Source organism: Tachysurus vachellii, chromosome 17 (genome assembly GCF_030014155.1).
Source record: "Tachysurus vachellii isolate PV-2020 chromosome 17, HZAU_Pvac_v1, whole genome shotgun sequence".
Lineage (NCBI taxonomy): Eukaryota > Metazoa > Chordata > Actinopteri > Siluriformes > Bagridae > Tachysurus > Tachysurus vachellii.
In genome coordinates, this window is record NC_083476.1 from 19,501,948 (window position 1) to 19,513,596 (window position 11,649).

At 36.7% G+C, this 11,649-nt stretch overlaps 1 protein-coding gene across 1 annotated transcript in view; it reads right to left on the reverse strand.

Annotated features, from left to right (window-relative positions):
* Positions 1–10,344, reverse strand: part of ssh2b (slingshot protein phosphatase 2b) — a 31,289-nt gene extending 20,945 nt beyond the window's left edge. Inside the window, exons 1-2 of the mRNA XM_060891483.1 lie at positions 10,153–10,344; positions 4,084–4,127 (exon numbers count right to left, since the gene is read on the reverse strand). Of these exons, the coding sequence (XP_060747466.1) occupies positions 4,084–4,127; positions 10,153–10,215 (107 nt within the window). The 5' untranslated portion in view covers positions 10,216–10,344. The remainder of the gene's footprint in view (positions 1–4,083; positions 4,128–10,152) is intronic.
* Between the last annotated feature and the right edge of the window lie 1,305 nt (positions 10,345–11,649).

Sequence of the window (11,649 nt, forward strand, 5' to 3'; positions counted from 1 at the left end):
TCTATCTATCTATCTATCTATCTATCTATCTATCTATCTATCTATCATTAGTCAGTCTATCTATCCATCCATCCACCTGTTTCTGTGTCTGTCTGTTTGTCTGTCTCTCTATCTATCTCTCACCAGTCAGTCTATCTATTCATCCATCTGTCACTCTATCTATCTATCTATCTATCTATCTATCTATCTATCTATCTGTCTGTCTATCTATCATTAGTCAGTCTATCTATCCATCCATCCACCTGTTTCTGTGTCTGTCTGTTTGTCTGTCTGTCTATCTATCTATCTCTCACCAGTCAGTCTATCTATCTATCTATCTATCTATCTATCTATCTATCTATCTATCTATCTATCTGTCTGTCTGTCTGTCTGTCTGTCTGTCTGTCTGTCTGTCTGTCTGTCCTCTCACTCACCAGTCAGTCTATCTAATCATCCATCTGTCCCTCGATCGATCTATCTATCTTTTTCACGGTGTACTCTATTTTAATTATTTTTACATCTAACTTAAATTCCTTGGTTGTTTCATGTATAGATGTCCTTGTCCTTCTGACAGTTGTATACAATGACAATAAGGTACCTCACCTCACCTATGACCATACAGACTCCAGGACCTGTTCTGCTGAGCAACAATTCTATGCATTCGGGTGATTTTTGTAGCAAGCATAGTGAAGGATTTAATCTCGAACTCATGTTCATGCAACAAGCAATGTTTCAAATGAAGTTCCTAGTTCCTACTGCACTTTAGTCTCGATGTAGAAAGAATGTTTTCTCCAGGCAACGTAGATACCGTCCACATTCCACACGTTTACATACGGTTAGCCAGCTCTGACATGACGGATTACATCGCTCATAGTTTCCCTGACTGCCATGCTGCATATTTTTGCTCCTGTTGTTATGGTTGTCGCTGTTATTACGGCTTATCACAATTATTATGTGATACTCGTGATTATTTGAGATAATTACACGATATATATCAGTCATCTAACTTTATTAAGAGTTTGGTGTGAGCATGTTTCTTTATTTATTATTTGTTTATTGAGCTTTGTTTTTAAATTACGGTGAAACTGTAATGGGGGCACGGTGGCTTAGTGGTTAGCACGTTCGCCTCACACCTCCAGGGTTGGGGGTTCGATTCCTGCCTCCACCTTGTGTGTGTGGAGTTTGCATGTTCTCCCCGTGCCTCGGGGGTTTCCTCCGGGTACTCCGGTTTCCTCCCTCGGTCCAAAGACATGCATGGTAGGTTGATTGGTATCTCTGGAAAATTGTCCGTAGTGTGTGATTGCGTGAATGAATGAGTGTGTGTGTGCCCTGTGATTGGTTGGCACTCCGTCCAGGGTGTATCCTGCCTTGATGCCCAATGACGACTGAGATAGGCACAGGCTCCCCGTGACCCGAGGTAGTTCGGATAAGCGGTAGAAAATGAGTCAGTGTGAGTGAGTGAGTGAAACTGTAATACATTCGCTTTACGGTGTTAAACCTCTGTTTAATGTTTTGTGGCCATTTTGTATTAATTCGTTTATTCGTTTAAGTGATACAGACATAAACTCATGTTGTTTGGCATTGTTTATCATGTAATATCATAAATCGTAAGTTTCCCAAAATGCGTCCTGAAGTTGTGAAAATAAAACAGTAAAGAGAACACGGGTAAAATGTGGCCATTTTCTATGTAAAGTTGCACTGGAATGTATTTACATGTCTGATTGTGTCCTCTGGGTGGAGGAGCGAAGGAAGCGACCGTCTCTACATTGTTGCTCCTGACCTAGTGACCACTCTGGAAACCCTTTACGCCACACATGCAAAAAACGTACGACAAAAAAAAAAAATAAAAAAGCCTGCGTTTTTGACACATTGCATGTGCAACAAAAGAGTTGAAAATGGTGTGAGACGAAGTTACCGCTGTTTCAAAGGTGTAAAGCTTCTGATATTAACAGTCAAAATAATGCTGTCTAGAAGCGAGGAATCTGTCTGTCTGTCTGTCTGTCTGTCTGTGTCTGTCTGTCTGTGTCTGTCTGTCTACCTATCTATCTGTCTGTCCTTCTAACTATATATGTATATATCCATTCATCTATCTATCTATCTATCTATCTGTCTGTCTGTCTGTCACCAGTCAGTCTATCTATCCATCCATTTGTCCCTCTCTCTATGTATCTATCCATTAATACACATATCCCTCTTCTATCTATCTATCTATCTATCTATCTATCTATCTATCTATCTATCTATCTATCTGTCTATCTGTCTGTCTGTCACCAGTCAGTCTATCTATCCATCCATTTGTCCCTCTCTCTATGTATCTATCCATTAATACACATGTCCCTCTTCTATCTATCTATCTATCTATCTATCTATCTATCTATCTATCTGTCTGTCTGTCTGTCTGTCACCAGTCAGTCTATCTATCCATCCATTTGTCCCTCTCTCTATGTATCTATCCATTAATACACATGTCCCTCTTCTATCTATCTATCTATCTATCTATCTGTCTATCTGTCTGTCTGTCACCAGTCAGTCTATCTATCCATCCATTTGTCCCTCTCTCTATGTATCTATCCATTAATACACATGTCCCTCTTCTATCTATCTATCTATCTATCTATCTGTCTGTCTGTCTGTCTGTCTGTCTGTCTGTCTGTCTGTCTGTCTGTCTGTCACCAGTCAGTCTATCTATCCATCCATTTGTCCTTCTCTCTATGTATCTATCCATTAATACACATGTCCCTCTTCTATCTATCTATCTATCTATCTATCTATCTATCTATCTATCTATCTATCTATCTATCTATCTGTCTGTCTGTCTGTCTGTCTGTCTGTCTGTCACCAGTCAGTCTATCTATCCATCCATTTGTCCTTCTCTCTATGTATCTATCCATTAATACACATGTCCCTCATCTATCTATCTATCTATCTATCTATCTATCTATCTATCTATCTATCTATCTATCTATCTATCTATCTATCTATCTATCTATCTATCTATCTATCTATCTATCTATCTATCTATCTATCTATCTATCTATCTATCTAGAATATAACACTCGCTGAAGACGAATGAATAAAAAACCCCTCTGATGTGCCCTTAATGTGCAGTAATTCTCTTTTGTCACATCAAATTCAGTGTTTCATATTATTCCTATTTCTTCTTATTTCTATTCATTCTTGTTTATAAATTTGATTTCTTAAATTTGTAAGAAATTACTGAACACTGCATATAGCTGTTTATATAACTGCTGAATCTTACACTTCATAAAACATCCCATTCTTTTATATTGATTATTGTTTGTTTGGTTTATTTATTGCCTGAAAATAAAAGAACAATTCTACTCCAAATGTCCAGATCTGCCTAGAGCAAATAAAAAGGTCTGTGTGTTGTTTTGAGAAAGCTGTCAGGTAAAATATTCCCATAAAGTTTCCTGCTCCAATTCTTCAGTCGGCTAAATCGGATTTCTGCACTGAAAACACAGAGGCGTATATTACTGGTAAACAGGAGCGGGGACAGGAAATGCTCAGTTCACAGAAGTCTTTGGAAACCCGAGTAAAGGCTGAGACTGGTCGGACTCGCTCGCTCGGTATAAGGCGCTACAGGAGGGAAGAGCTGGAGTGTGATGTCAACACAACACAATACAAATGCTCGAACATAATACATCCAACATAATGCACCGGGAGACGACGTCATGAACAAACACGCTTTCTTTGGAAGCCTTTTGAGGCTTAGGAAACCTGGTAGTGGCTCAAGAACACACCCACACAACCAGACGGCAGCATCGGGAACAGGTTTCCGCCCATGCAAAAATAAATAAATAAATAAATATAAAATAAAGTAAATAGATCATTTTTTTAATTTTTTTATTCATTTGTATTCTACTGAGAAAGTTTTACAAGCTGGTCACGTTATCAGAAACCTGATTCATTAGATCCCTAAACTAAAGCACAGGAAGTTAAAATGCAGCATAATGCAAGAGGAAAACTTTCTGTTCCTGTCAGTTTTATAGTTAATTATCGGGGACATCTGAAGGGGGAAAAAGGTGGATTTTTTATATATATATATATATATATATATATATATATATATATATTCTTATGTACCTTCTGGGATGAGATCGGCGGTCATCCTCCCCGCTGCCGGACTCCTGATTAAAAGAGGAAACAGTAATTAAAACCAGGCATTTTGTTAATAACAATAACATCAAAACTTTGATATATAGCACCTTTCAACAAAAAAAAAAAAAAAAAAAAACACCTCTTTTTTAAGAGACGTACAATTACGAGCTTGTTGCTATTTGCATAGCTTGTCACATCTGAATAAAGCGAAAAAAGAAAATCGATCGTTCAGTATCGTATATGTGAAATTTATACTGACTAAATACTGAACTTTAATCATTTGTCAGTTTTGCTTTTTTTTTTTTGGGTTAATGGGATGTAAACATTTTGCTGTGTATGAAATAAAGAACCCAGACTTCCTGGCTGGTTTCCACACCATGAAAAACCTTACGAAGCTCTCTGGGTCTTTGGCTTTGCATGAAGCCGATTTGCATTTGCATTGTCCTGTGAGATGGACAGACAGACAGTCTGCACCTGAAAGGATGACGTCGAGGGTGAAGCGGAGAGCTAGAACCTGACCTCCTGCACTCTGGGTACGTTAAACCGAGAGGGAAACCCGGCACAGAGACGTGCTCGCGTTCACACGGACGTCTACGGAATGATCCGAATAGACGGAAAAGACAAGACAAGAGTTGGACTGAATTTAGAGATCAGGCTACAATATAAATTGTACATAGTTTACAAAAAAAAAAGAAAAAAGCTACAGAGTAATAAATAAACTTTCTGTTTTGGGTTGTAAAACCCAGCAAATATTTGTGAAGGTTATTTCTAGAAAATTAGTACTTTCAGAACGTTCAGTAATTTAAAAATAAAATAAATACAGACTGTAGACGTTTGACATATCAAATTTTTATTAAATGACATTTAACATACGTATCATGACAATTCGCCATGTGCCTTTTTTACGGTATGATTGCTAAGACGTCATTTACTTTGGCTTTTCGCTGATCGATGACAAATAAAAAATTTAAGAAAGAAAGAAAGCTACCTAAAAAAACTAACAAACAGGTTTTGTTTTTTAATCAACTTCTTTACAGAATGTTGTGATTAATTGAAATATTACACGTGTCTCAAGCATTCATTATAAAACAATTCAAATTTCTGCTTTCAGAAAAATCACGTTGCGTCTTTCGCGGTTTAATTCCAACGATATCTTACGTTGACGTCTAACGATGTCAACTTTTGTAAGACAGACATGTGAATTAAAACAAAAAGAAAGAAACAAGCTAAGTAACTAGTGAACAAACAAAAACTAACAAACACATGCAGCAAACAAAAAAATGTATTTCAAGCCCCTGTGTCTAAACAAACTGTTTCCCTGAATTTGCTTTTTGTTGCCAGATTTTTTTAATACATTTTTTACACTCTCACTCACACTCATTTTCTACCGCTTATCCGAACTACCTCGGGTCACGGGGAGCCTGTGCCTATCTCAGGTGTCATCGGGCATCAAGGCAGGATACACCCTGGACGGAGTGCCAACCCATCACAGGGCACACACACTCTCATTCACTCACGCAATCACACACTACGGACAATTTTCCAGAGATGCCAATCAACCTACCATGCATGTCTTTGGACTGGTGGAGGAAACCGGAGTACCCAGAGGAAACCCCCGAGGCACGGGGAGAACATGCAAACTCCACACACACAAGGCGGAGGCGGGAATCGAACCTCGACCCTGGAGGTGTGAGGCGAACGTGCTAACCACTAAGCCACCGTGCCCCCCCACATTTTTTACAGCATATTGTTATTAATTAGAACTGATCATAAATCTCATGATTCATGATTCATCATAAAACAACTCAAAAAGTTGTCTCCACAATGTCATGTCACATCTTTCACGGATTGATTCCTACGCTGTCTTATGTTCATGTTTAACGATGCCATCCATCGACAATGTAAATAAAAACAGAAATACACAAGCTAAGTAACAAACAAAACAAAACTAACAAACACATGCTCCAAGCACTAAAACAAAAATACTTCTTTTTTTTTTAAATGTAAACTTTTTGCAGCATATTGTTATGGTTTGAAATTTAATGTATAACCGTTCATCATAAAACGATTCTAAATACAAAGAAACGGCTTTCACAAAGTCACGTAATTCTGAACTCGAACAACGGCAGCTTTGGCGACTGACAGCGATTATCATTGATGAGTTACAGAAAAAAAATAGAAACTATCTATGAAAAAACGAATGCACCAAACAAAAGCAAACAAAAAAACAAATACAACCTACACACAAAAATAGAGCCTGCTGAATTAGCTTTTTGTTTTGTTTTGTTTTGTTTTTGCAGCACTTTGTTCTTAATTGCCATTTTAACCTGCGATCATTTGTTTCAAATGAAATCACGGTACGATTCCTACGCTTGTTATACAATAATAGTTTATATCAAGCACTCTTAGGAACAAATTAAGATTGCTTGTTAAGATAAGATAAGATATACCTTTATTCGTCCCACAATGGGGAAATTTCTCTGTTACAGCAGCAAAAATATATAAAAAGAATAAAGAATAAAGACATAATATAATATACAGTATATACAAAAACAAAAATGTATAAAAAGAGTAGTGGTTACACTGAAGACATATTGCACATAGGTAATATTGCACATTATTGCACATATTGTTACTTGTGTATATCTTTATACATATACATACAGTATATATATATATATATATATATATATATATGATCCAATCAACGTGGTTAGTTTCTATTTTACTACGCAAGACGTTATTACTCGTTTACACCAACAGATTACGAATTGAAACCTTGTCAAAACCTTTGGCTTAGCAATGATACACGTGGCTGCAGTTGACATGTTCAGCTTGTCAGATATACTGGAAACGAAACGTATGTGACGGATGTTCTTCATTTCCATCATCTAGCCCTCACATACGGCCGTTTCTGACTGTTACAGCAGCATAACACTAATACCCCTTTACACCCCGATACAGGAATGCAGTCTGTTGAGTATATTAAACCATATGTACTTCGCTCCTGAAAGAACAATCATCGGTATGTATTTGCCTCCAGCACCAAGCGATGCCAGACTTAACCTAGTGCTTTGCATTATGGAAATCGGGCGACCTTTGAAATTAATCTTTGCTGCAGTGGTTTTTTTATTCCCATAGGTGTTTTTATACTAATCCTCTTGTTTTGCATTATTAAAATTCGTCTCTTGGATGAACCTTCTATAAAAAAGTTCTTGACGTTTCACGCAAAAAACAAAAAAAGCAGGAAGCGAGAAAAGTGAGACGATCCTGAGCGCAATTATATACTAAAGGTTTATATGTTCAGTACTGTTTATTATCCGTGTCCAGGGTTGGGCCAGGGTGAGGACAAAGTAGACTTTTATTCCAGTATCAATATGTAGGTAAGTTGTGAAAGGAAGCACTGAGTCTTGCTCAACCAATCTGAAAGATGATTTCGCAACCAAACCGTCAACTGCAGTTAATTATTGATCTAAGAATTCATGAGATTTATAAGAATATGACTGTATATCCTGTTTCTCAAAGCTGATAGACAGACAGACAGACAGACAGACAGACTGACTGACTGACTGACTGACTGACTGACTGACTGACTGACTGACTGACTGACTGACTGACAGACAGATAGATTATTATTTATGCTATGACATTTATTTACTATGTTATTTATGCTGTGCAAATGTGTGCATTGTACGTACAACAATAACCAAGAAATATACAGTGTGTGTGTGTGTGTACAGATAATATACATACACTGAGGTAAACTTGGGTAAGCAATGAATGTAGAGTTATATACTGTAGATTTATAATTGTATAATGACGTATAATGATGCTGTTTATACGTGTTGTTGTTAGGCTGTGCTATCAGTTAGGCTGAGAACTATAATAACTAAACAGTTACAACACATGATCACCAGCTCCACTGATCGCCTCATAAAATGAAAGAAAGAAACCTATCAACAAACTAATAAAACGAAATCCATGGTTACCTTTTCAAGGCGGTCTGCTTCTCTTTGTTTGTTGTTTTATTGGCTTTTTGAGGGAAACATGAATTGGGTCTTTACGTTTGTGAGGGTAAACACTCAACGTTATTATAGAAATAACTACGGATGTGTGCATTTGTAAAAGTATAAGATAACTCAATAGTTATAACAACTTTGGCAGATGTTAGTGTGCTCAATCAATGACTTTATAAAAGAAAGAAAGAGAAAGAGAGAGAGAGAGAGAGAGAGAGAGAGAGAAACAAACAAACAACCTCATGTGTCGAAAGAAAGAAAGAAAGAAAGAAAGAAAGAAAGAAAGAAAGAAAGAAAGAACTACCAATCACCTGCACAGTGATATCTATCGGTGAAAAACAAGATAACTAACAAACACACAAACACCAAACAAAACACTTCCCAGAACGTGCTTTCCTGTTGTTCGAGTTTGCTGATTTTTTTTGCAGGACTCATAACTTTCCGGTGTTTACGGTTTGAGATGATTAACACACTGACATTGCTACGACAGAAACAGCAAAGAGTTTGTCACCAATCATCTCATCAACTAACCAAAGCAAACAAAAAACAACCAACAAACAAACCAAATTAAAAAAAAACACCAAATAAGCGGAACGAAAATTGTTGCGAGCCACTTTTTTAAAGTCGCATAGAGAGATATGAACTTGTGTGCTTTGCATAACTCTATAACTACAATAAATAACAGAAAACAACTCACCTAAACTATTTAAACCATTCTATCACCTCATTAAATACAAACAAAACCAAACAAACTAACCAATTAAAACAAAATGAAACAACATGTCTCCATGTTTCACTGGTCCTGTTTTTTTTTTTTTTGTTGTTCTTGGTTCTGGTTTTATGTTAAATTTGTTGTTTGGCGAAGCGTTTACGTTGATTTGAGCGTTTACGGTTGCGTGGACAAACACGACAATGTCAACACTATGTCAGAAATAGCTATGGATTCATGCATTTTGTATAACCTCACTGTTTTCCATTTAGTCTGAGAACTTCACCCGAGCGCTCATTCAGTTTTAATTAGGAAATGTGGGCCACACTGATATCTCAAACTAATGACACTAAATCTACCTGCTGTCTAACATAACATCTCTGTCATCTACAGACAACATGTCAGCTGCTTCCTCTGAGCTTTTCCTATCTTTACTCTATGTGGGTCTTTTCCTTTCTGCACTTCATATGATAGAACATTAGTTTATCCTAATAGGTGTGATTTTTAATGGGGTTATTATAGTACACAACACACAGGAGTGTCTAAACCTGGTCTTACAATAAAACCTGTGTCACTGATATTCTGTGTTATAACACCTGAAACCCTCAATCACAACCCTCAATCACAGAATAACTGGAGTGTAATAGTGTGTGTGTGTGTGTGTATTTATATATATGTATATACACACATGTATGTGTGTGTGTGTGTGTGTGTGTGTGTATATGTGTATTTATATATATGTATATACACACACGTATGTGTGTGTGTGTGTGTGTGTGTGTGTGTGTATATGTGTATTTATATATATGTATATACACACATGTATGTGTGTGTGTGTGTGTGTGTGTGTGTGTATATGTGTATTTATATATATGTATATACACACATGTATGTGTGTGTGTGTGTGAGTGTGTGTGAATGTGTGTGCGTGTATATATATGTATATATATACATTTATGTATATATATTTGTGTTTATATATATTTATATATATATATACACACACATGTATGTGTGGGTGTGAGTGTGTGTGTGTGTGTGTGTGTGTGTGTGTGTGTGTGTGTGTGTGTGTGTGTTACACTTTAAACCGCCTGAATCGGTGTATAAGATCAACCTGTTCACTAAAAACGAACAGATCGAACAAAATTAGCTTTCAGACCTTCAGTTCATAACAACAATGTAATTCCAAACCAATCTTCTGCGCATGCGCGTTGCTCAGACATAATAGAATGTAAAAAAAAAAAACAGCGGAAACGAGCCCAAAAACTACCGACACGATGGAAGGTGTCGAGGCTGAAAAAGAGGACAGAAAAGACGACAATTACTCACCGAAACGCAGGGGCTGGATGTGGCGCTCGGAGTAGGAGACCTCTGGACGGTTACCAACGCCATTCAGGCTCCGGGAAACGGATACCTGCGGAAAACTGGCGACGACGAGACGGACATAATTGTGTCAGAAGACAAATCAGCTGCGAGCGGATTCAGCTCGTCCGTTGCTACTGCTTCCTCTGTAAGGACGATCTGCGCATGCGCCGAGCCGCCAGCTGTCAAACCTCAGCGGCCTATCTAACCAGTGTGAGCATGTAGAAGGAAAAGGAGACAATCTGACGTTCTGAACTCACTGAACCTACAATGACAAAGAATCATGTTGTTATAAAGTGTACAATCAAACATGCAAAATGCCCTTATGACCCTATGAATATTCAAATAACAAATTTGTAAATATGCAACATCTTGGTTGGTTATTGGGGCCATGATGGTTTATATAAGGGAATTTACAACTTCCTAAAACACACACACACTCACACAAACACACTCACACACACACACACTCACTCACACACACGACACACATACACTCACACACACTCACTCACACACACGACACACATACACTCACACTCACACACTCACACACACACATTGGTGTTTTTAGGAAGTTCATTTTTAATACATTCTCATTATTCGGTACATTACACTTAAACCTAAAATAAACAGCACCTATAACAGACATTTGATATTAGGTCTTAGTTGTTTATAGTAGCTGTTTATTTTCAAAGTCATCCAGTTATTGAACCATTTTGAGAAAAATAAAACTGAAAACAAATTGGAAAGTGGATGTGGCAATGACTCAAAAGTACAAAACACTCATTCAAAAACAAATTAGTAAACAACACTTCTGCCTTCCTTTGGTCACAGTACCAAATTTAACAATGTCTTTTTCTGTCTTTAACAGTGGAAATGACAACTAGTTTGTCTCTGAACATGCTGTCTACCCATTCAACCTGATCCACAAAGTAGAATAGCATATAAATTATACTTATTAATAGATTATTAAAGCTGTATTATTATATTCTAAGCTACATTGATGCTAAAATCAATGTTTGTATAAATATACTGAATTAAGAATAATGATAAGGTAGACATCAAGGAATATTTGTGAAGTATTTGTAATTCCCTTTGAGGTCCTGCTTAAAGGACTTGATTTATCGTGTAACTCTTAATATAAAGATGTGAATCTTTTGGACAAAAGAATCAGGTGTTTAATTCACAATCGTGGTGTAGCTTTTTATATTAAAAAATGTATAAATCAGTGTCTTCACCCAAGTGAAATCCTTTCAAAATGTTTCAACACAGGATGCTTAAAGCCTAAAGTACTCGGTGGAGGTTAAATGACCAAGAACCGGTAATGATACCCTTTACAAACAACCATATTTTATAATCATTTTATTATATTGTCTGTATATATATATATATATATATATATATATATATATATATATATATATATATATATATATATATATTCTCATCAAACTCTGATAA